Source organism: Triplophysa dalaica, chromosome 2 (genome assembly GCF_015846415.1).
Source record: "Triplophysa dalaica isolate WHDGS20190420 chromosome 2, ASM1584641v1, whole genome shotgun sequence".
In the NCBI taxonomy this organism is placed as follows: Eukaryota; Metazoa; Chordata; class Actinopteri; order Cypriniformes; family Nemacheilidae; genus Triplophysa; species Triplophysa dalaica.
Genome location: NC_079543.1, coordinates 30,018,741 through 30,044,628, shown reverse-complemented (window position 1 = coordinate 30,044,628; position 25,888 = coordinate 30,018,741). Strand labels below are relative to the sequence as shown.

At 41.5% G+C, this 25,888-nt stretch overlaps 1 protein-coding gene across 3 annotated transcripts; it reads left to right on the top strand.

The window, feature by feature from the left end:
• The first annotated feature begins 3,220 nt into the window (after positions 1-3,220).
• fn1b (fibronectin 1b) lies at positions 3,221-25,820 on the top strand. Of its 3 annotated transcripts, XM_056763237.1 has the most exons (47): positions 3,221-3,461; positions 3,542-3,667; positions 3,906-4,043; positions 4,418-4,549; positions 4,687-4,824; positions 5,509-5,670; positions 5,851-6,048; positions 6,142-6,324; positions 6,401-6,577; positions 7,232-7,384; positions 7,696-7,824; positions 8,049-8,189; positions 9,369-9,481; positions 10,289-10,457; positions 10,652-10,828; positions 10,908-11,036; positions 11,123-11,212; positions 11,288-11,482; positions 12,650-12,928; positions 13,002-13,265; positions 13,559-13,653; positions 13,915-14,083; positions 14,935-15,021; positions 15,695-15,883; positions 17,210-17,488; positions 17,789-17,977; positions 18,103-18,192; positions 18,282-18,548; positions 18,643-18,759; positions 18,844-19,017; positions 19,215-19,370; positions 19,469-19,582; positions 20,165-20,461; positions 20,676-20,972; positions 21,060-21,247; positions 21,329-21,416; positions 21,508-21,690; positions 21,775-21,864; positions 21,974-22,162; positions 22,241-22,330; positions 23,078-23,565; positions 23,651-23,789; positions 23,872-24,033; positions 24,115-24,240; positions 24,472-24,578; positions 24,677-24,766; positions 25,168-25,820. In XM_056763237.1, the coding sequence occupies exons 1-47, from the start codon at positions 3,341-3,343 to the stop codon at positions 25,249-25,251; spliced, it is 7,758 nt and encodes a 2,585-aa protein (XP_056619215.1). In that variant the 5' UTR covers positions 3,221-3,340; the 3' UTR covers positions 25,252-25,820. The 3 variants fall into 3 exon arrangements, with proteins under 3 accessions (XP_056619215.1, XP_056619206.1, XP_056619198.1); XM_056763228.1 differs by lacking the exon at positions 17,210-17,488 and having other exon boundaries at positions 3,222-3,461; XM_056763220.1 differs by lacking the exon at positions 17,210-17,488 and having other exon boundaries at positions 3,222-3,461; positions 21,329-21,417; positions 21,500-21,690.
• Positions 25,821-25,888: the final 68 nt, after the last annotated feature.

Sequence of the window (25,888 nt, the reverse complement as noted above, 5' to 3'; positions counted from 1 at the left end):
GGTTCTTCTCAAAAATGTATGATGAATTTGAGCAGTGATTTATATCAGCACACGTGAGCATGTTTCTGAGGGAAGGTGAAGGAGTAATGTGCATGTGTACAGACTCGGGAGGGTTCTGGAGAATGTCCGCTCATTTTTCAGCAGGTGGTCTGGGATATATCAATGTCCGTGGACTTCTCCAACCACCATTTCTGCTTGTCATATATTTCTTTGCTAAATTTGAATAAGAACAAATAAACACAGTGAAGGACTAGTGAGGATTTTGTGAGACGTGTAAATTCTACTTATCATGACAAACAACTGATTGGTGTTCAATTTATGAAGTCTGCCCTAAGATTGAATAAGCATTACAATATAAGTTGTTTGTATAAACAACATGAAAAACAGACAACGCACAAGTATCCATCACTGTCTTAAAGGTGACTCTTTTGTGTGCATTTTTTATATGAATCATATATACAAAAAAAGGTGATCATCATGATTATATAGCCACCAAAGTTATTTCATTTTTTTATCTTATAGTTGTATTCATTTTTGTCATTTTATTGTTTTAAATAACACAATTTTTTAGATTTCATTTAGTTTTATTTTCCTTTTACTTTGACCTTTTTATTTCAATTGAATCATTTTTAATCCTTTTAGCGCTTTAGCAATGAACTGAAATCAGTTGAAGATGAGGCAACATTTTCCATTTCCATTTAGTAAAAGTTCATTGAATAATATTTGGTTCTGTGTTTTGTTTTAACTGAAATGTTCGAACAGGTTTAACCCTGTTTTAATTGTAAAATAGTTAAGAGCTGCCATGATGTTGTGTTCAAATACTGTACATATCAATAACACATCATAACATAACTACATTTTTCTGTTGGCTTGCGTGTGCAAGTTTGCTAGGGTGTTGTGGTTGTCAGGGTGTTGCTATGTGGCTGCAAAGGGGTTCTTGGTGTCGTTTATGTCACTATGCATTTGGCGTTACTGCCCCACGCAGCCTTTTATCACCCAGCGGCCGATAGTGTAAGTCTTAGTACAACTTAGAGTAATGTGTACAAGACACACAACGCTTTGTCTAGAAATGGCAAAGCGTAAAATCTAGAGGTTGTGCACCAAAAACAACAAACAAAAACAAACTAACCAAAGAAAAAAATAACTCCCAGTTTACATGCATTTGACTTGAGTAGCATGTTATTTACAGTTTTGAGTGTAGTAGGTAGAGAAGACTGATCTTGCATGCAATCAGAAAGAAATCAGAAAGTGCTTTTACAGAAAAAGCACAAAAATTGCAACATCTGCACTTGGAAAAGGAATGTCAATCGCTTAGTAAAAACCGCCTCGCTGCACTTCAACATTTAGAGGACTTGTAAACCTTCGGAGAACATTGGGCGGAGAAGTTTCTGTCAGTGCAGTTCTGTGTTCCATCAGTCGAAGGGGAAAAGTTCAGCAAAACAGCCTTGGGAAACATATTTCTGAGGTTTAACAGCAATCACACACACTGATTTATATTACACGATGTCCACATATGACAAATCTACAGTTGTGTAAGCTTTCTCTGGACGTGTGTTTGACTAGCAGCTCATCTGCAGCGTCCATTACAAACCAAACGAGATGTGATGATGTGATGATGTGATGTGAGCTGTGATGGATGGAATAAATGTGAGAGGCTGTTTTTGGATATTTCTGAGTCATTGCCTGCCAGTCATTGCTTGTTGTGTTGATTCCTCTCTGAATCATGAGGTTTTTGAACCTGAGTTCTGTGCCTCGGGTGTTTCTGTCTGTTTTTGTGCGTGCTTGTTTGCGTCTGGTCCTTCACAACACTGCTTTACTGTAATTGCACATGAGGTGTGACAGGACTTTATACTGCGGGCCAAACTCTTAGACCCTATTAAATGTGTTTAGAAATCTTTACAAATAGTTTTATGGTCCTGAAACAATTATTGTTTAGTTGAACATTTCTATATGAATGTGATTGATATTTCCCACAAAACCCAATGAGCCATTTCAGCATCTGAAAATGTTGCAAAGAGCATCTTGTGTGCTTCAACAGACATGTGACCTTTAACATTGGAGTTACTGATGTGTCACAAATGACTTCACTTTTTCATTTGTGACATAGAAATAGTTGATTTATAAACATTATGAATAAAGTTTGAGTTTATTGTTCAAAAAAACGCATTTCGTGTAAAACCCATTGACACCACTGCATGGATGCCGAACCACTGAGACATTTCTCAAAATATCTTCTTTTGTGTTTCACGGAAGAAAGAGTCATGCAGGTAGTAAATGATATCAGAATTGTACTGGTTTTGAGGTGAACTATCCCTCTCCAAAATCAACATCACACTGTTTGTCTCTGAAATTGTGATTGATGTATTTTACAGATGTGAAAATAAGAGTTTGATGACATAAAGGTTAACATTGAGTCATACTGAATATGGACAGCAGAAAAGACGTCAGATCCTGTTTGTAAACTCTTGTGTGGGTATCATAATGCTCAATCTTTCCAACAACTACTTCATCACTTACTGACTTCCAGGATCACAGTGGCTAGACGGAGAAAGTGCACATATTTCCACCCATAAAACAAAACACATGGCATGATGGGTAAGAAAACGTGTGCCCAGAAACACTCAATTCCCTGTTTCCACTTTATTCGACACTTGAACTAAGTGAATAAAAACCATGACACAGCAGAGAGTCTGTTTGTTTTGTGTTTAAAAAACACAGGGCTAAACATTATGAAGTTAAACCAAGCTGCTAAAATTGCTCAAATGATTTCAGCTTTGACCATTGACTTCAGTTTTCTAAATGCACGATGCTTTGTTTATTTTTAGAAAATGTGCTATTCGTGAAGGAAGATTAAATACAAATGCAGATAAAGTTTTATTGAGATTAATGTTTTATTACTTTAAAAACGTCTCTAAATTCTTTATTTGACTTCAAATAAGCTTCTCATTTGCATGCATTGAAATTAAACGAAAAAAAGTATGATAATAGCCCGTGCACAATTATATCGACACATAAATAATATGATATAGCAAATGTTTCACCTGTGAACTCCAAATGACCGTTACCTGCGGAATGATGAGTGCGCAGGTGATTCTGGTGTCTTTCCTGGTGAGGTTGGAGCAGTTTCCCGACACTGACGCAGAGACTGGAGAGGGTGGACAGATCCCTCCCCTCGAACCTTCTCTCTCCACACCGGGCACCATAAAATCCCCCTTTAAAAGAGGGCTCGTCCCATAACAGACGGACGGCGAAGGCTCAGTGGATTCAGGGGAATATAAAATACTGGACATCAACGTTAAGTAAAAAAGCAATCCTCTGCTGTTTTTCGAATCGGGTGACAATGACCCGGAGCCCGGTAATGAGGCTTCTGGTGCTGTTGAGCATCGGCGGATCTGTCCACTCTACGCAATATTCGGTGGACCCGGTTTTGGAAGAAGCAAAAAGTTTAGCAATGCATTCAAGTATGTTCATTAATTATTGATTGTGTTGATGTTTAATAATGTTCATTAGATGGATAGATAGATGTGCTTTTTTACCACAGGTGGCTGTACCGAGAACGGGCGCGTTTATAAGTTGAACGATCAGTGGGAGCGTCCCTACATGAGCAACACACTTCTGTGCACTTGTCAGGGGGCTTCGGGGATAAAGTGTAAATCCAAGCCTGCAGGTGAGGTTCGACATTCAGTGATTTAAGCTTTTCTGCTTCATAGGCATACGCGTTACTATTTATATAAAAACGAATTAATGTGCATCACGCGCAAGAGCGCGCAATTACGCACGGATTTATAAGATCTCAGCGGGGTGTTTGCTCTTTGTCAAGTGTTGATATGAAGTTTTGTTTGTCCCTTATCGTGCCCTGGCTTCGAGATTTAACGTTTGTCTGCTCGGCTTTCTTACATCTTCAGCCGAAGAAATGTGCTATGACAAATTCAACGCTCGATCTTACCCAGTCGGAGAAACCTACGAGCGACCCAATGAAGGAATGATATGGGACTGTACCTGTATCGGGTCTGGAAAAGGCAAAATCAGTTGCACCACCGCAAGTAAGTCGTCTCGCGTTACAAATAAATAGAAACTTGGAATATATGTAATGATTATACTGAGAAATGTATTCATTTTAATATAAACGATAATGGTCTGTGTGGTTAATGGTAATGTGGGATACCTGTCTGGCTTATGGGAACCAATCGAACACCATTAAATCTTAGTGAAATGAGACCCAAAGCACTACATAAATTAATGTTTGTTATGCTTTTATTGTATTTTTGTAATGAAAACTATTCCAATAGTGTTTTTATATGTGTAGTGAATACAACATAGCAAATTGTTGATATGACATTTATTAACATATGACTATATGTTATGCCTATAATAATGCAATATGTACGATGAACTGATAAGCTTTGCTTGCACTCAGATCGCTGCCATGAAGGAGGTAACTCATACAGAATAGGGGACACTTGGACACGTCCCCAGGACACAGGAGATTACATGCTTGAGTGTGTGTGCCTTGGCAATGGAAAGGGAGAGTGGACCTGTAAACCTGTTGGTGAGTGTTTGTTTTGTCTTCCGTAGATTCATTGGGACTCCTGCATAAAAAGATCAACTTTGATATGTAAAATCTAATCTTTTTTAAAAGGTTATAACCTGCCCGACTTAAATGAAAACTCTGCTGTTTCTTGACAGCGGAGCGTTGCAATGACGACACACAAGGAACCTCGTACGTGGTGGGCCAGACGTGGCAGAAACCCTATCAGGGCTGGATGATGATGGACTGCACGTGTTTGGGCGAGGGTAACGGACGGATCACCTGCACCTCCAGAAGTGAGTCTTTGCTAAATTTGAATCTTTTTCTTTTTGAGTTTCCTAACTTGGGCTTGACCAGCAATGACGTAAATCTCCTGCAGCGTTGCATGAAGTTACCGCAAGTATTTCCGGGCACATGATCTAAATAAAAGAAATCAGGTTGTTGTTGTCACATTATAGTGGGTAAAACTGTATCCACGGTTTCATATGATGACGTTGCTGAAGAGATGTCTCCTTTCTGTATTTTTTTTCTGTTCTTTCTGTAAAATCCTTTCAGTATTTTTCAATGTCTCCTTTCATGACTCGGTCATTATGTGCATGCCGCACCCTTATTACATCATCTCCAGTGAGGTCTGCACAACTCCTGTGGCTCAATGGCAACATGCATGTGGAAAATCTCTGCCTGCACTTTCCACGGCTGATGATGCCGAGAAACTTAACTTCCTTCATCTGACTGGATAGCGTCAGCAAACACTTTTATGGTGATAAAAAAGACGACCTGCTGAGGTGTGATGGTGTTTCTCAAACACGTCTGTGCCATCAAAATTGTGCGGAGGGAGCTGGCTGGATGTTGTGTTTAGCACCTTTAAGAAATCATTACCCCCTTTGAGGAATCCCGTGGTCATAACTGAAAAAGTTCATTGATTCCTAAGGAGTGTCTCCAAAGTGCACAAATATATGATGCATGATTTTTTCTTTTAGATCGTTGTAATGACCAGGACATCAGAACCTCGTACCGTATCGGCGAGACCTGGAACAAACAGGACTCCAGTGGAAACACCCTGCATTGTCTGTGCACCGGCAACGGACGTGGAGAACATAAGTGTGAAAGACTCTCCCCTTCCCACTCCAACCCTGGCATCGGTGCGTGTGGGGCGTCCTCAAACGCCAGTAAAGTTTTCATGAACAGAGCTTGATTTAATTTGCCAGTTCTTAACAATATGGGTCAATAAAGCTTGACGTGATGACTCACCGATTGATTTCCAGTCGATTTCTTTTAGGGTCCTGTTGAATTATGGCATGGTTCTGTTTTCTTTCATCCAGGTACTAGAGCTACAGTCGATCTTGTGGTCAGACCGATGAGGGAAGGAGTTGACGTTCTGTCCGAACTGCTTGAGGAGGGCAGCTGCAAAATGGATTCGGGTGTGGCGTATTCCAACGGGGTGAGCTGGATCAGGACTCAGGGCAGCAAGGAGATGCTGTGCACGTGTATCAGTGGAGGAATCAGTTGCGAGGAGCAAGGTAATAGTGTGCTCGGACCTGAAAGCCTAAAGGAAACCATCCACATCTCACTGCACGTTTTATAATGTGGTTTTGTTGTGTGGGTCTACACAGACAGACAGTCGCAGGTTTATGGCGGCAATTCTGGCGGGCAGCCGTGTGTCTTCCCCTTCATGTTCAGAGGAAGAGCCCACTACTCTTGCATCTCTGAGGGTCGATCCGACGGCCAGCTGTGGTGCAGCACCACCTCCAATTACGAAGATGATGCCATGTACTCATTCTGCACTCAGAAGAACCGTAAGTGAGCTGTTGCCCTTTCTGATAATAACAAGATCGGGTTTTTCTAATCGCGCTGTTTTTTTCCACCACCTAGTGCTCGTGACGACTCGAGGGGGAAACTCCAACGGAGCGCTCTGCAAGTTCCCCTTCATCTACAACGGACGGAACTACACCGACTGCACATCTGACGGCCGGCGTGACGGCATGAAGTGGTGCGGCACCACCACCGACTATGACAGAGAACGAAGATTTGGATTCTGTCCCATGAAAGGTCAGAGTAAACATTAGGAATTCTCCTGTGGTGTGTGAACATTTTTGTTTTTTTACTCCTTAAATATGCTCTTTCTTAAAATTGAGCTTTTATGTTAATTTTTATGAAATTAAAAGCAGAATGTTGGATTTATTCTTTAACGTTGTCGATTGAATAACAAGTTTCGTAAACATTTGTATTAAAAATGATTAGGAAATAAATCTGAATTTCATTTCACTCCCATATATCGCGATACTGTCGTATTGTGACAGCAGTCTTGTGTATTCATCATCATATTTCTTTTTTACACCAAATGTTTCATGAACTTTATGTACCAAAGGGAATATAAGTGTGATCTATTTAAACTTCCAGTGGAGGTTCTAATGCTTCTTGTTTAATGACTTGCTTATGCCATCAGCGATCTGTGAAGGACTTCAGCCGTGTTGAAAAGCCTTTAAGGACGTGGGAGTTTTTAAGAGCATGTAGTGAGCGAGTGTTGATTCGTGGCCTGGATCAGTCAGGGTTAAGAGTCGGGTTCCACTCCAAACTAGACATGGCGTGGTGTTCGGTTTCACACGGACCTTTGACTTGAGATAGAAATTGCTTGATGTCGTTAGCATGATGCTGTATGAACTGATTTTGAACTTTTCTGCGTGTCTTTGTTTTATGATGCAGCTCATGAGGAAGTGTGCTCTGTCAATGACGTCATGTACCGCGTTGGAGACCAATGGGACAAGCAGCACGACACACTCGGTCACATGATGCGCTGCACGTGTCAGGGGAATGGCCGCGGGGAATGGAACTGTGTTTCACTCACGCAGCTCCGAGGTTAATGCACGGTTTAATTCAACTATTTTTAGACGTATTGGTCTGTGATGTACAGAATGTCAAGTCAAGAAGCTTTTTGTGTGAAAATTTTTCTTTATTGCGAAACGACTGTGCGGAAAATGCATCGCGGAACAAACAGGGAATAAACCAACATTAACTTTTAAAGTTTATACGATTTACATTTTTTCAAAATTCATGTTTTTTTGTTGTTCATTCCCATTAATATCAATCAAACTGCAGTTGGTTTGTCTTGATTTCAGTCACAATAAGTCAAACATTACTGTGTTACATAACTGTGTTGCTTGTTTTAGACCAGTGTGTGCTGAATGAGCAGACGTACGAGGTGAACGAGACTTTTGAGAAGCGACACGATCAAGGCTACATGATGAACTGTACGTGCTTCGGTCAGGGCCGCGGACGCTGGAAGTGTGATGCCATCGGTAAGTTGGTCCCTCTCCTGTTCCATGACTCCAACAAAATGTCAGGTCTTTCCTTTAAAAGTTCAGAGTGTCTGCCTTGTATTTTCAGCACGAATTGTCCACATTTCCTTCGATTCAAAACGAACAGCAAAATTGAAATTGAACAATGGGCTTTGCAAAATGAAAGAGAGGGGAAAAGCATGTTTTTACTGTATGTGCACAAAATGAAGAAGTTTCTTTTTTAGATCAGTGCCAGGAACCCGACACCAAGGTGTTTCACCAGATAGGTCAGACGTGGAACAAGGTGATCCAGGGCGTCCCTCACAGGTGTTCGTGTTATGGTAATGGAATAGGCGAGCAGGCCTGTGAACCCCTACAGTCTACAGGTAAGAGATCTCACAACTTTCTATACATGCACGCGAACAACACGGAAAATAAGATGCAGGGTTGCCAGGTCTGTGGTTTGTGTGTTCCTCTACACTTGATGTTGTGGGTTGTGTTTTGTGGGATGAAAGTGGCTTGATTTTGTTCTTCAGCTTTTATTCCTGATGTGAGGAGAGCGAGGATTTTAGGTATGAGAGTGACGTGTTTTGAGTTTAGTTTTTTGGGCTGGGTTCAATGGACAGATTTTGTTATGCAGATTTTGCAACCCTGCGGGATCCCTCTCACTCTTTAAAGGACAAATAAATATGTGTCCTTCATACATTATAGTTTGCTAGGCATCACGCAAGGACCTGACAGAAACAGAAGTCATCATTTACAGAGAATCTGGCTTTCTAATGGCACGGTGATTGATCTTTTTGTGTTCTTGTGAGCGCTTGCTCTGATGCTTTATTTCTGTGTCTGGCCGTAAAAGGGGGTTTTAAAGCTTTTAAGAGAGTCCTTCAATGTTTACCTGAGAACTGCACCATATGGTCAGTGGGCGCAGCCGGCAGTAATATCAGAGATTTTGACATTTGTTGCCTTTTTTGAAAGAAAAGTGTGAGAAATATTTTTAGGACTTGCTTAGAATGTAGCGTGGCCATCTGTATATGATTTGATCTTTAGCACAGTTTGAACAGAAGTTTTCTTGGAGGTTTCTGGAGGATGCGGTATGAATGGACACATTTTGGTTTGACACAATAAATGCAGTTTTACAGCCTGCCAAGGGAAGCAAAGAGAAGAGAATTGTTGAAATGACCTCACTGCTTTGAATTGCACGCAGCTGTTAAACCAATCTCTGTAAACCCGCCGTGATAATAAAGGATAAAGAAGTGAAGAATGTTAAGGCCGAGTGTGATTTTTAACAACGCGTCCCCCGGACCCTTCAACACCTCTCGCCTGACAGAATGCACTGAATCCACCTCTAGATTTGACTGTCCTGTCCAAACATCAATCAGTCCACATGTTTTCTTTCATATAAACCAGACATCTTTGTTTTTCTTTTCTTCACAGTCAATTGTTTGTGTATAAAAGTCCTCTAATCTCATATTCAGTATTAAAAGTAACTGTAAACGATTAGTGTAAACCCTAACCCTTTACACTATAACAGAAGCTAACTGGACACTGACCTTTACTTCCAAAAGCTCCTGTTCGGGTCATCATCACAGAAGCTGGAAATCAACCCAACTCTCATCCCATCCAGTGGAGCGCTCCACCTTCTGCCCACATCACACAATATATTCTCAAGTGGAGAGTTGTAAGTCATGTGACGCACTTAAGCACAGCTTGATGTTTCTAATGACATTTTTCACATTTCAATTCAATTCATTTCTCTTGGTCTTGATTCTTTGAAGGAGAGACATTTTGTCCATGTTTGTGCACAGTTTTGGTAAAGAACGGGTTGAGATTTCAACACTTAAAACAAGCTGAAAACCTTGAACTTCAAAACACACATTCACTCATCATTCACTCGATTGGAGTCTTGCCAGCTTTTATATTAACTAAACAAAAAAATGCTTTACTGTTATTTTTGCCTGAGTGTATACAATTCCATTTACAAAGTAGAACATGTTCATCTCTATAATGCTATTTGGACAAGATTTATTTATACAGGTCTGAGTAGATTTTATATATACTGTATATATATTTAACATTTTATATTTATTTGCACAATATTTAATGTTCAGGTCAGAGCATATTTTATATGCTTTTATTTATTTTTTAACACCTTATATGTATTTGGACAATATTTAATTTTTCGGGTTAGAGGACATTCAAACGTTCACCCTTACTCTCACAGTTAAATCTGTCATATTTACAGTATTTACGCTTCCATGAAAAGATTTAAGATCACTTCAATAAATTTTTTTAAAAACCTTGATCTGAAGGCATATGTGTTTTATAGACAACAATATAATGGTATTTCTAATTTATTAAAAACTATGTAATATATTATGTTTTTTGTTTTTGAATCATATATTTATTTTATTAGAATATCATAAAATCCGGAAACTTATGTGAACTTGCATTACGACCAGTTTTAGCAAATATATTCCTTTCGCAGAAAAATTCACGCTCGCCGTGGAAAGAGGCCAACATTCCCAGTCACATAAACTCCCACACCATTTCAGGATTGAAATCAGGTTTGACCTACGAGGGTCAACTGATCAGCATTCTGCGCTACGGACCCCGAGAGGTCACTCGCTTTGACTTCACAACTACATATGGCTCTCGTGAGTGAATTCTTCCTTTTTTTATTTCTATTGATTCTGTTCTTCTTTCTGTCCTATTGACCGATGATACACAGGGATTGAATAAATGACCACAGCGCTCATGATCTGATGTAATTAGATCACTTTTATTTTGAAAGTCCCTTTGGAAAAGAGCGTGGGCATTAATGCATTAGACTTGACTTTCTTTGCTGCAGTGGCTAAAGTGGAGGGCGATACCACCCGGCATCTGCCCGAAGTGGACACCTCAGAGTCGGTAACCGAGATCACATCCAGCAGCTTCGTGATCTCATGGGTGTCTGCGTCCGACACCGTGTCTGGATTCCGAGTGGAATATGAGCTCTCGGAGGACAGAGACCAGCCACAAGTCATCAGTGAGTATCATCAGACGAGCTCTTGTTGAAGAACGACCGGAGAGAAAGCATGACTATTTGTTTTGGTGTTTCAATACAGACCTCCCAAGAACAGCTACATCAGTGAACCTCCAAGATCTTCTGCCCGGCCGTAGATACAATGTGCAAGTGTTTGAAGTCAATCCAGAAGGAAACACGAATGTCATCTTGACCACCGCTCAGACCACCGGTGAGATGACCATGGCCGTTCTGTTAACAGATGGCTAATGTTTTTCTATGATTGGTAACCCTCGACTCTTGACTGTCTCGTTCCAGCACCCGACAGGCCAACCAATCACCAGGTCTCGGATGTCCGGGAGAGGTCCGTCGTGATCAGATGGTCCAAACCCAGCGCACCAATCACAGGTTAGCGTCGTTGAAACTTTCAACTACCCTCAAAACACTCTCCTGGTGGTATAATAAAGAAACGCACGTGTTTAGGTTACCGTGTGGTTTACACTCCATCGGTGGAGGGAAGCAGTACCGAGCTCATCCTGCCCGAGACTCAGACGTCTGTGACGTTGGGTGACCTTCGACCCGGCCTGTGGTATAACGTCAGTATTTACTCAGTGAAGGACAACATGGAGAGCGAACCTTTGGACCTTCAGGTCAGCACTTCTGGAAAATCGCAACCTGGTAAGATGGCACATCTCAGCAAATTAACATTCCATGGAGAATCGCTCACAGCTACATCATTATGCATCATAAAAAACAACTCCTGATTTGTGCCACAACTCGGTTATCGTGATCGGCAGGATTCCGCTGGCGGTTTTGTCGCAGTATATGGCGCTTTGTAAAAATGAACTCATGTTAAATTTGATTTATTTTGTGTTTTGTCTGTTATTTAGTCAATGAATCACACAGAAAACACAAGTGTAGGGAGGGATAGTTTTTGTAACAACATTTTAAATGGCTGCTGAATAGTTTACAATATGTGTTGTGATATCATGATATCTGTGATTCTGGATGTTAATATAGTTATTGCTGAAGTTACTGTTCTCGGTGTGAATGAACCGTAACTGCACCAGCACACACATTTATTTGTGTAGATGTTGGATGCTCCATCTTTGTTTGAAATGTCACGTTTTTTTAAGAGGCTGTTGATTCATTTTTCTCCAAATGGAGGTTTTTGGCCATAGTAGCTCAGTTTGTCTCTGACGTGTACAGATGTGTGCCAGTTCTCTGTCTCTTCAGGGTATGACTTGACACTAGCAGACGCTGGAGTTGGGAGTTTGAGTGTTTGCTCCGAGCCACAATGACCTTATAAAGATGTACTGGGAAGAAGTGTGTTTTTTGTGCTCTCCCCAAGTTGTGCCAGTCTCTTTAGCAAACACGCACTTTCTTGAGAAAGTCTTTTTTCTGTCTTTAAGTTAATAGAGCTCTTTATGTTTTTGGAACGCTCCCAAAAGCGTTTAGTTAGTATATACAGAGATTCTTAATGATACAACTGTTTATGTTTCTGTTTCTCATACTGTGGAGGAATGTGAGCAAATACCTCATCCCAAATATGAACCTGTGCTGCTTGTGTGAAGAGAATCATGATCTTGAATGATCTTGATGTTTACTACTGTTGGTCACTGTTAAGTGTCCTTAAAATAAAACTTTTATAAGCTAAAAAGTGGGCCAATTTAGTACACCGAAATAGTACACTAAGAAAGTATACTACTAGTACATAGACTGCAGCATACTTTCTGCTTCAAACATACTTAAAATACACTTGAATTTTCAAATACTTGTAAACATCATGTAAGTTAAATCTTCTGCAAAGTAAAGGCAGTGTTTTTCTTTCCATTTGGCTCAAAGAGGAGGTTCAAGCCCCCACTGACCTGCAGTTCATTGAAGTTACCGATTCCAAGATCACCATCACATGGACCGGTCCTCCCACAGAGGTCTCGGGATACCGCGTGACCTTCGCCCCCGCGAGCACCGACGGTCGCGCCCAGAGACCTCTTAACCTTCCCATCATGCAAAACGCTTACGCAGAGCTCACTCACCTCCAGCCCGGAACCCTCTACCGCTTCCACATCTACGCCGTCAGCGGAAGCGTGGAGAGTGAACCTCTGATTGGAGAGAAATCGACTAGTGAGTGACCAGCTTCACAGGAACTAGTTGTTTAAAACCCATGCAGTCAATAAACGCTGCTCTCTTTCCTCAGAACCCGATGCTCCCAGCGACCTGCGCTTTACGGACATCACTGACGACAGTGTTTTGGTGGTCTGGTCCGTCCCCAGGTCACAGATCACTGGCTATCGTCTTTACATCAGCACTGGAAGCTCTAAGCCAGAACAGCTGAAGATCCCAGGTCACGAGTCTCAGTACACCATCACCAGCCTTCGTCCCAACACCGAGTACATGGTCACGCTGTACTCAGAGCAAGAGAACACGCTCAGCGAGGGACTGACTGAAGTCTTCAGAACATGTACGTTCACTTTCCTTTCATCGTTCCAAGTCCAAGTTCTCAAATATTCCTGACACTAGTTTACACACAATAGTTGTCTGTTGTGTGAGGTTTGGAAATTACGAAAATGTTTCCGTCTGGTTTTCCAAGTTGTAATCAAGTAGGAAATGGAAAATTCTGCCCTTCCAAATTGCGTGGAACCTCTCCATTTCTCTCTTTAGATGAAGACATCACTCTCTTGCGCCCCCTATGGGCAGGAGTGAGTAATGTCTCTTCATTCTAATGCACCTGCTTTCTTTTGTTTGATTCCTCAGCTCAGTCGACAGGTAACGCTCCTCGATTCACCACTGAAGTCACAGACACGTCCCTCATAATCTCCTGGACCCCCGTACTGCGATTCAGCTACAGGGTACAATATTAGAGAATGTTAACTTCCATTGCATGGACACAAAACCACTGAGACATTTCTCAAAATATCTTTGTTTGTGTTCAACTAAAAGAACCATGTGTTCCACATACATGTGTTAAGCAACGTGAGGGTGATTAAATATTGACAGATTTGATACATTTGGCAGAACTAAGAAGATACAAAAAGGTTCTTTCAGAAGGAGTTCTCTCAAGGTTTCCAGAAAAAGCTGACAGTATATTGGCTTTGACATGTTTTCTATAGTTGTCCCTGCGGCCTGCACAAGGTGGCGATTCTCCCAGAGATGAAACGTCTGACAGCGGCAGTATTATGGTCTCCGGTCTGTCTCCAGGAGTGGAGTACATCTACAGCATGCAACCCTTGTTCAACGGACGAAAGCATGGCAAACCCATCAATAACAAAATCACCACATGTAAGCTGTTCAAGAGTCTACTTTAGGTTTTGCACGTTTGAGCTTTTTTTAAAAGCTTTGTAGTTTTTCTATGAAAATGTATTTCTCACTCTGTATGTTTGTCTTGTTTTCCAGTACAAATATTGAAACGTTCTTAAATCAAGATGCATTCACTTCAGAAGCAAAAGGACATAAGACATCGACAATAACTGAGTTTATGCTTAAAAAAACACAGATAGAGTAAGAATAAATGATAAACCTGAACTAAACCCTCAATAAAGAAGATTTTATATGAAGGAAATATTTATCTTGTTTTAAGGCCTAAACTTACTTATTCATGATCCTTTTCAGTCTTTTGATTCTCACGTAAATGTATTTGATTCAAAGGTCCAGTGAATGAAAGTAGCGGCATCTAGTGGTGAGGTTTTGAATTGCGCCCAACGGCTCAGTCCAACACCCCTCCCTCTCACTGTTGAAGCACTACGGTGGCTGACACAGGACAAAGATGTGGTCATGTTTTCACTTCTTTGCTGAAGGAGATCATGTATTAATGAAACACGTTCTGAAGAGCAGTTTGTGTGTTTAGGGCTTCTGTAGAAATAACATGATGAATTCTGTGTGAGGAGACCAGTGGTGTGTGTAGACAGAAATAACTCAGTTAGAACACACAGTTGTTTATTATATTGCATTTCTGTCAGTAGATCCTCCAAACAATGTCACACTGGATCTCTAAGCCTCTTTTAGTCTTTTGACTTCTCAAGTAAATGTATTTTGATTTAACAACGGGATGAGAATAAATTAAACTAGGTACATAAGTATAAGTCAAATACATTTTTTAACATCCAGCATTCATTTTTTCTCTGTTACTTTAGTTTTGTCCCCACCGTCTGACCTGAATGTTGTGTCTAACCCTGACACCGGTGACCTCAATGTAAAATGGACCGCTACCACAAGTCCTGGTAAATATTGACCGTACACACACTCTTTACTCTAGTCACACAGAGCATACTGATGGACCTTCACCTTTAATGTAGGCTGTGTGTGTGTGCACGTGTGTGTGTGTGTGTGTGTGTGTATTTGTGTGTGTGGAGGAGAAAATTCAGCTTCATTGTGTGTCATCTCAGAGAAAAAGAGGTTCCTGAAAAAACAGAAAGAAATGAGAGTGATATAGTGTAAAGACATGAAGAGTCTGGAGGTGTAAATGAATGTAGATTGTAGAGGTGAAGTCATCTGGATGTGATGAGAAATGTTTGAGTTGATATTGAGATCTTCACTAATATTGACTTTTGATTGCAGACGAGACAAATGTGATCTCAGTTTGACACATTGTTAACATCTCTTCTCAAACTCTCATTACACACACATTTCACACGTTTAGGACTTTTTTTCTCAAGAGAAACATCTGAGACGCACATGAGACTGAAGAAGACGTCCCTGCTTGCTCTCCATTTAATCTCATTGACGTCTAAGAGAAATATAGTTGTATCCACGGTCTATGATCATTTCTTCTCTGTATTCCTTTACTCATCCAGTCATCTTTGTTTTTCACTGTCTCTGTTTTTACTCTCATTTCGATCACATTGTGTTGTCCAGCACTTTAGATTTTTTACCGTTGCTCCTTCGTGTCCTCAGACATCAGCGGTTATAGAGTCACATGCGCGCCAACCAGCGGGCGAGGAAACACTCTGGAGGAGTTTGTTAAGAGGGAGGAAACCTCTTGTGTCCTGGAGAACCTGAGTCCAGGCGTTGAGTACAACGTCAGCGTCTACACCGTTAAAGAGCACCGGGAGAGCGAGCCTCTGTCCACCACCATCACGCAAGGTGAGACCTCATGACACTCATTTTCAGCAGCTCTCAAGAACTTTGCATTGTCTTCCTGTACGCCTGAAGGTTTCTTTCACCAGCTGACCGGTAGGGTGTAGTGAACACTAGACACCAGTTGTGTAGACAGCACTGGTGTGTGTGTGTGTATTTTCAGCATTATCATGGATAACATCAAGCTCCCTGCATATTGTTTAGTTCCTCTGAACAGGTCCAGGCTCGACTTTATCTTTCACTTCAACTCTTTTCTATTCAAACAGAGGGTGGAGTCTGCAGGCAATTCTTTCGCTTCCCCCTTTTGTGGATAATTAAAAGTCATCCGTTGTCAACCCATTAATAAATTATATACTATAGACCATTTGCAAGAGACTGGTCCAGAGGCACTTCTTCTTTCAGTTTTTGCAGTCTTAAATGTGTTTGTTTTCACGCTCTGATTAAGTTCTGTGTTTGTTTTTCTTTCTAATGTTTGTGAAGAGGCAAAAAACAGAAACACGAAATGCTTTTGTACCAGTGGTATTTATTGTTTTGTGTTTTAAAATGCTCTATGTATTCATGTTTAGCTATATATTCAGATTTTATATAATTATTGTCATTTTAGAAATATAAATCTGAGTACATAGTGTGGAACATTAAATATATAAATGTAAATTATAGTTCTAAAAATATAAAGATTAACACACACACACATATATACAGTATATATATATATATATATGTTGAGGCTTAATGTAAATATGAAAATGTATATATGTAAATATACAATGCATATTCTATTCTATATGTATTTATTTATTAAAGATTTGTTATACATAACATAATATATTATTATATCTAATTAGATACATTGGCACCTTCATTATCCCTCCTATATATACTGTTTATATATATATTAATATATAGTTACAAATCATGAATAAATGAGCATATATACACAATATAATTGTATAATATTACATTCTTGCATTATTGTGACCACTGTGCACCCGCTATTGTCCTGCATGTGAGCTTTAATGACGGCTTTAAACAAGCTCTTCTTCTTTCATCTGTATGTGCATTACGAAAATACACGTGTAATTCTAAGTAAGCGTGACTGTGTCACTTAAACTTCAATAGTTTAATGGATCTGATGGCTTTGACAGTTGTAGTGTGACTAACTGCATTTGTTTTATTAATGCTTTCAATCATTGTCATCATTGAGCTGCATACGTCCACTGATAACCTTAAATGTTAATTTGCTTGTGTTTAATTGTTCATTGTCATTGCTCCTGTTTGTCTTGTCTCCTGTGTCCTTCCCTCATGAACACGCCTTTGTAAACCGAATTAAAGATGTGCCTGTGGTGGGTGATCTCAGCTTTGTCGATTTCACGGACACCACGATCGGAATTAGATGGACCCCAGTTAATTACTCAGCGGTTACCGGATACCACATTACGGTAGTTCCGACCGGCCAGAGTTCCCCCATCTTGGAGGACGTTGTGAACTCCTCCACCAGCTATTATACGGTTCGCGGACTGGAGCCGGGCATCAATTTTGACATCACCGTGACCTCCATCACAGATGACGCGGAGAGCAAGCCCTCAGTGATCACACAGCAAACTCAGTCTGGTGAATTATTCCACATAGGTTCATCCTTACGTTTCAGCAGGGTTGGGATACAGATTTTAAAAAGCAAGAACTTTCCATTTCTCTTGTTCAAGCGAGGGCTTCAAGACAGTCTCGCCATAACCATCTGACATAATTAGAAAGGTTCATAAGAAATGGTATGGTATAATATTAGGAAAGGCCACTTTGATGTGTTAGCTTTAGCAGATGGCTTCCATTCACTTGCCACAAGCGTTTGATATTAAGAATGGGTGACTATGTTACCTTATGAGTTGTAACCCAAGTTGTCCATTGATGCATCAGGTGTACCAGCCCCAACAAACCTAAACTTTGCAGAGGTGGGCTCAGACACCATGCGGGTGTCATGGACCGCACCCTCTGTCCAGCCCTCTGAAATCAGTCGCTTTGTCATCCGTTACCATCCCACCAATAATGATGACGACTCGCAGGAGGTCAACGTGGGAGGCGGCACCAGCACCTTCGCCCTGCAGAGTAAGAGATGCCCAATGTCTTTATTACCTTTAGTGAAACATGGAGATTAAACATACAGGGGCAATTGGATCAAGGAAAAATGAGAATTGTTTCACCTGCTGATAATACCAATGTCTCCCATTAAGACCTGATGCCAAACACAGAGTATCTGGTGAGCGTGGTGTGTGTCTATGAAGACAGGGTGAGCCAAGCCGTTACTGGTGTTCAGAAAACAAGTAAGTCTTTGAAAAGGTTTAATGGTTTCTTGTCTCTCTGTGAAGTCCGTCAGATCTCGCACTGCTCACTTGTTTTTGGCTTCACACAGGACTGGACTCCCCCTCAAATCTGGACTTCTCAGAGGTCTCCACTAACTCATTTACAGTACACTGGATGGCCCCCCGTGCCGTCATTACTGGCTACCGTCTGCGCTATCAGCCGACCAGCGAGGGACGTCCTAAAGAAGAGAGACTTCCGCCAACAAGAAGTCACTTCACGCTGGCCAATCTGGCGCCTGAAACAGAGTACACTGTCTACATTTACGCTGTTAGCAGCGGTAGAGAAAGTCTCCCTCTTACTGGAAAACAAGCTACTGGTGAGATTTAAACAATTAAAGAATTATTGTAAGCCCACAGCAAGTGTTGGAATTGTAAAGTGCACTTTCAAACTTGGTTATAATGTACTTGTAGTCTCCTATGCTCCCACTGACCTGGCCGTGAAGTCCACCACTCCAACAAGCATCACCATCTCCTGGGACGCTCCTGCAGTCACCGTACGCTACTATAAGATCACGCATGGTGAAACAGGTACGGCGCTATCAACGTTAAGTTTTGGGTGAGATCGATTCTCTTGATTCTTAATGCTGTTGATTCCTTCACGGTGTCTTGAAGGTGAAAGAGACACGCCCAGAGAGTTCACTGTCCCAGGAACAGAATCCACCGCCACTATCCAGGGCCTGCAGCCAAACACAGAGTACACCATCACGCTGTATGCTGTGACGGGCAGAGGAGATAATCCTGCCTCCAGCACGCCAGTTATAGTCACACAGAGAACCGCAGGTGACAGTAAGTACACATGATGACATCCAGTTGTACTCAGAATTACTTCCAGAACTCAAAAAGTATATGCCTTTGTCATTGCTGTCAAATTTGTGTATGCCCCCATACTCACTTTAATTGTAAAGACATTCAGATGTGTTCAGATGACCATTAGCTTTACCAATTCATAAGTTTGTATGGTCTGTCCTCTTTTCTATTATCAGGTATCGCATCCCCATCAGATTTGGATGTTAGTAAAATTCGTGATAATGAATTGACAGTCAGGTGGAGCCCAGCAAAAGGCCCCATCACAGGATACAGAGTAACAGGAACGCCCAAAGAGGGGACGGGCCCCTCATTTAATGAGGTGGTGGGTCCTGGTGAGACAAACCTTAATATTTATTTTTTTAAATTCTACTCGTGGATTTTGGACTGTTTATTTTGTTATAATAGAAGTGTTGTTGCCTGCCTTATTTAGAGCGCACGGAAATTACCATACGTGGCCTAGTGCCCACAGTGGAGTACACAGTCAAAGTCGTTGCTATTGGTCAAGAGGGTGAGAGCTCCCCTGTGGTGGAAAAAGCTACAACAGGTTAGTGAGTTGAATAGCATGTCGCTTACATAAAATTTTGTTTCAAGGTTGAGTATCTAACTTGAATGACAAAGAACCTTTAATCAAGTAGTGTTGTCTTTTTTAAACTTGGGCTGAAAGATGAATTGCCTTTGCCAAATTAACTGTGTTACGATTCCGTTATAATTGTAAAGGCTCACCATGAACTCGCTGCTGTGCCGACGTGTCATGATCATGATCATGTTGATGTTGTCAAATAGTTATGAAAGTCAATGTAGTACATTGATAGAAGTAGCTTTATAAAAATGCGTCAGTCATAAAAAAATCCTGTAACCTAATCTAATCACAACATATATCTGGCCTACAGGAACTGTAACATTTTGTTGGTCATACTGTACAATGATTAATTGCTTGTTTCAGATGAATAATATGATAAAGAACTTCAAAAAAGAATCCCACATTAAATCAGGTTTAAATCACTTATCGTTCAGCCCTAGTTTAAACAGACAAACGTTGTGGTTCAAAGCCCGTTTCTTATGGGAATAGAACCAGCAACCTTCCGGTGAACATTGCTGTGCTAATTTTGGCCTTCTAAATCTCTAGCATCTTTGCCACACAAAAGGGACCTGACCTTCTCCAACGGGGACACCACCTCCATGCTTGTGACCTGGGATGCTCCACAGACCCCTGTGACCTCCTACAGGCTTATGTACTCTAGTCCGGAGGAGGGAGAGAGAGAGTACCAACCAGCCCCACAAGGACAAGATACCAGTGTGCGTCTTCAAGGTCTCAGCCCAGGAACCCAGTACACTGTTAAAGTAATTCCCATGAAGGGACGAATCCCTATGAACGCACTTGAAGGCACCTATTCCACCACCCGTGAGGACTTCGATTCCTCTGGTAGGACATCAGTGACATGAAAATATACTTTTTTACAATCATCCTCATTGTTGTCTTTTAAGTTAGCTGACTCTAAAACCTTTGTCTGTTTGAACAAGCTGGGGAAGTATTAGTTTTTATTGGGTGGGGGCCAGCAACCTTCTGGTTAACATTGCTGTATGACAGATACTTTTGCACAAATACTCCCACTAACATTGCCCTTCAAACTATCTAGCATCCTATCCGTACCCGAAAGACCTGACCTTCTCCAATGTGGACACCAACTCCATGCTTGTGACCTGGGATGCTCCAAGGACACCCGTAACCTCCTACAGGGTTCTGTACTCTAGTCCGGAAGAGGGAGAGAGAGAGTACCAACCAGCCCCACGTGGACAAGATACCATTTTGCATCTCCAAGGTCTGCGCCCAGAAACCCAGTACAGTGTTAGAGTGATTCCCATGAGGGGACGATTCCCGATGAACTCCCTTGAAGGCACCTATTACACCGCCCGCGAGGACACCAGTTCCACTGGTAGGGGGTCTGTTATGTAGAATTCACATTTAAACTTGAACCTCATGATTGTTGTCCTGTTTTTTCATTACTCTCTACTTGACCCAGGAGTTCCTGCCCCCACCGAAATTCAGTTTCTCGACATAAGTCCATCCTCCTTTATTGTGGCATGGCGAGCACCTAACGTCAGGCTTCTCGGATACCGTGTGACAGTCACCCCAAAGAATCAGTATGCCTCACCCAAAGAAATGAACGTTGCACCAGACTCCACGCAAGTCTTGGTCCCTGGCCTTATGGTAATATCAATTGTCTTGAGGTTGTTTTGACCGACCACAACCAACCAGTCTTTGGCCTTAGCTTCTGTTGTTTGCTTCCAGGTGGCCACTCCTTATGATGTTCATGTCTATGCTCTGAAGGGTTCAGAAAGCAGCGCTCCTCTAACTGGGAAATGTACCACTGCTGACAGTAAGAGTCTTCTAAGTAATACACAAAGTCATTATAGACCATTTATAATATGTTCTTGTCCTATAAAAGTAAACTGTTATTGGCTCCACAGATATAACCCCACCTCGCAGAGTCCGCGTCTCGGATGTAAAGCATAACTCCTTCACTCTTACATGGCGTGTTGTCGATACCGAGCCAATGACGGGTTTCCTAATTGAAGCCACACCCAAAACAGGTGGTTACCCGACCATCAGGAAAACTATACCTGCCGATCAACGCTCCTACGTAGTCACTGGTAAGCAGACCATGAATACGGAAGTGTTTGATATGAATGAACGAATACTTCTGGTTATTAAATTCATTTTGTTTCATAACTCAGGTTTACAGCCAGGCATCGTGTATTTGGTCAACATTTATACCTTAAATGGAAATACTCGCAGCCCTGCTTTCACATTGACTCAATCAACCGGTATGAAACTTAACCATCTCCAGAAAAAGAGTATTACGTGCAAAGTGCACTACATGACGTTAATTACTTTTACAAGAAGCTTTATATTTGCGGGTGTGTGTTCTCGCAGCTCGCCCAGCTGTTGAGGCTCCGACCAACCTTCAGTTGACCTCTCTGACTCCCACTTCCATCGCCTTCACTTGGCAACCCCCGGCGACACAAATCACAGGATATTATGTCACTTACGAGGAACAGGGAGTTTCTCCTCGTGAAGTCACACCACGCCCCCGCGCTGACCAGAACTTTGCCACCATCACCGGTAACACCCTGATTTCACTGTCACTTAGGCTAATCTCAGGTACTCTAGACAGGATGCTTATCTGTGTTACTGTAACAGGTCTGAGACCAGCCACTGAATACATCATAAAGATCATTGCCGTCCTGAATAACCAGAGGAGTGCACCTTTGATCAGCACAGCCAGAACTCGTAAGTGTTTACGAATTTACGCAGACTTTAAGATATGAATGTTTTGTCTCAAAGTTTTGGTAATAGCTGGATGGTTTGGGGTTGCAAGCATGAATTAATGCTACAGTAGCAATAAAACAAGTTTAACTTAATTTTTTGATAAACCAACACTATATTTTTTCAAAGCTTGGATTTCGCACTGGCTGGTATTTTGCTAAAACACACAGGCTAAGCCAAGGTTTTGCTTGTGCGTAGCTTCCGGTATTTCAGATATTCATTGGAGTTGTTCGATAGAATTATCGGAAAGATATTGAATATCACAACTGTAGCAAAATGACGGGAAATTGCTTTTGTTGCTTTAATTGAGTTAGTTGAAGCCATACGTTCCAGGAATCAAACCCTCATGGGAGCACAAATGTTTCTACATTTATTATAAACAAGTGTAAACAAAATGCTAACTTTTGGAGAAATTATGCTTATCCGAAGAACGAAAGAAATTATGTTTTTTCAAAAATAGCATGACACAACAAACTGACTAGTAGTCTAGTTACCATCTATTACAAGTAGGCTATATTTTGGAATGTTAATACGCCTGCTCCTCCCTATTGATTATAGAGGAATTTGGTAGATTTCTTAAACCGTCTAAAGTAAGATCTGGACATACCGTTATTCCTTGACTCCATCTTTATTGCCCCTGCAGGCCTGTAGATGCTACTGTGGCTGTCTCTTGTGCTGCTGCTTTGCTTTTAACACCTTTTTCCTGCCCAGAGCTAAGCACCGGTCTTCCCAATCTGCCCAACCATGGTGGCACAGACATATTGGATGTGCCGGAGACTGAAAATCGTGTTCATGAAGTGGGCCCCACCGGGCCGGAGTCGCCCAATGAGCACGGGCAGCATGTGGAGTACACAGAACACAATAATGAGCCCACTCAACCCAACAGAGGCTACTCGCCTAACCATCCTCAAGCAGGCCCTCAACCTAACCAACCCAGACCCCAGCCTTATGTTCCTCAAGTGGGGGAGACCCTAGTCTACATCCCCAAGGCAGGACCCGATGGGGGTCGTCTGCCTCAGGTTGTTCAGGTGAGTGAAAATCCTGGCAATGGCAATCCTCTTGGTTTTCCAGTGGACAGAACGGGAAGACCGCAGGAGGCCCAGACTTACACAAGCATCTCATGGAAGCCCTACCAGCAGAGCAACGGCTACTTGGTGTCTTGTCAACCCATTACTCATAATGATGAAAATATGTTCCAGGTGAGAAGGATGAGGGTATTGTAGAATAAAGAGGCACAGTACCATACAGAATTGAGTTATCGCTGAAAATTTGCTTGTTCGGCAGATGCGTCTCCCTGGAACGTCCACCAGCGCCACCCTGATCGGTCTGACCCCTGATTCCTCTTATAATGTCATCGTAGAGGCCCTTAAAGGAGCACTCAGACACAAAATCTTGGAAGAGGTCGTCACTGCTGGAAACATGGGTAAGGGTCAACGGACTTTGATCTTGTCTTAAAAACATGTGGTTACCATCATCCTAATATCTATGCGTTTCTTTTTGGAAAGTTCCAGGAGACGTTTCGTCCAAAAAGGACTCGTGTTATGACACCTTTTCAGGCGCTCACCATGATGTTGGCGAAGAATGGGAGCGTATGTCTGAGACCGGCTTCAAACTCTGGTGTAAATGTCTTGGTTTGGGCAGCGGACATTTCAGATGTGACTCCTCCAGTGAGTAATCTCAAGCCAGAAGTCAGGAACTTCTCCCTGTGACAAAAACGTATTGAATGTGAATCTTCGATCTGCACACAGAGTGGTGTCACGACAGCGGAAACAACTACCGCATTGGTGAAAAGTGGGAACGACGTGCAGAGAACGGTCACTTGATGAGCTGCACTTGTCTTGGCAACGGCAAAGGAGAGTTCAAGTGTGAACCCCGTAAGTATTACTCCTAAGTTAGTGTATGCCTGATTTTGTTACGTATCATCATACTTACACTGTGCCAAATTTCAAATGCATCTGAATTGGCTCCGGGTCTATGAAGTGGCATTTGAAAGACTAGAATGTGCACTAGATGTAACGTCAGGTGGACAAATGCAGCATTGCTCAGGCTTTACAGGCTTTGGAAATTACTGCTTCTTATTCAAATTCTTACACTTCACTGCACAGATGAGTCGATATGTCACGATGACGGAAAGATGTACCAGGTCGGAAATCAATGGCAGAAGGAATACTTGGGAGCAATCTGCACTTGCACGTGCCATGGAGGACAGCAGGTATAGACGCTTAATTAAATGCCGTTCTTGCCTTAAGTTTCTAAAAAAAATGTTTTAGGAATCAAGAACTGTTTAAACGGTGTGTATGAACTCTCCAGGGATGGCGCTGTGAGAACTGCAGGAGACCTGGTACTGAGATCAACGCTGACCTGCTGAAGAATGTCAATTTAAACACTGGTTACAAAGTGGTGAGTTCATGTTTGAGGTCTGACAGTGGTCACAACAAATTAAAAAATATGATTTTTTCATTTCACTTTGCTGAACAAAACTAGACCAGTTTGGATAGCCAATACTGGTCTGTAACTGGGCAGGTTGCTCTTGACCAGTGCCTTCTTAGCAGAATACTGGTAACTAGAAATGTGTTTCCACATATAATTCAGCTTGGTCACAATCTGAACCAGCTTTGAAGCATTTGACTCTTTTCAGAGGCAGGTAACGTTTCCTTAATGGCTGTACACACAAAACCATTGACATTAATTCAGTTAACATTAGCAGTCATCCAATAAATGAGCAGGCTGTCCTCTTTCAGATTGGAATATAAATAATATTTCTGTCTTGGTTGCTAAGACGTTTCTCGTTATTCTTCCAGAACATTCAATGTCCCATTGAATGTCTCCGACCGGATCTTCTGGCCGATGCCGTGGCCAGTCACAATCACCAAACCAGAGAGTGATCTGCACTTCCTTTCACATCAGCAGATGAATTCATTCACGGTTTCTGATTGACCACTGGTTAAAGCATTTGATTGATCCTTTTGTATTCTTTCCGTTTAAAAATAAGACGAAACAAGGTTTTTCTGTATTGCCATAGCATTAACCAAACAACGCATTGTAACTTAGCTACATTTCATTAAAGACTTTTTTGTTTGTTTTAAACAGATTTTTAGTTCAAACAAGAATCAAACCATTATTAATGACACACATTAAACATGACGCACTGTTTTAGATGAATGTCAGGTCTTGATATGTTCATTGAGATTTTCTTTCCATGCTTATTTTTTCAGCACTGCTCATTTTTGAAAGTTGATTTTTTTGTGTGTAATTCTTTGAGTTTATCCCCTTCATTCAGTGTTTGGTTTGTGTAGTATGTTATGTTTGTCTCACGTCACCGTTGACGCCACTACTGTTAAATTCCTCTGAAAAAACTCAACATAACTCCATCACTGTATTTATAAGATTCAATCAAAGTCGTCTGGACGAAAGGTTCAAAAACACAAATGCAAATAAAGTGCAAGAGAACTTTTGAGAATCTGATGATTTATTACATAATGCTCTTCAGACAATAAGGAATGTGTCAGGGAGTGTTACAGT

What these genes read in the sequence shown, in the direction of transcription:
- fn1b (XM_056763237.1), top strand. Translation starts at nt 3,341, where the DNA reads ATGACCCGGAGCCCGGTAATGAGGCTTCTGGTGCTGTTGAGCATCGGC. An exon ending in TGGATTCTGTCCCATGAAAG is followed by an intron (nt 6,578 to 7,231) that starts GTCAGAGTAAAC and finishes TTTATGATGCAG; the next exon opens with CTCATGAGGAAGTGTGCTCT. An exon ending in ACGCTCCTACGTAGTCACTG is followed by an intron (nt 21,691 to 21,774) that starts GTAAGCAGACCA and finishes TTCATAACTCAG; the next exon opens with GTTTACAGCCAGGCATCGTG.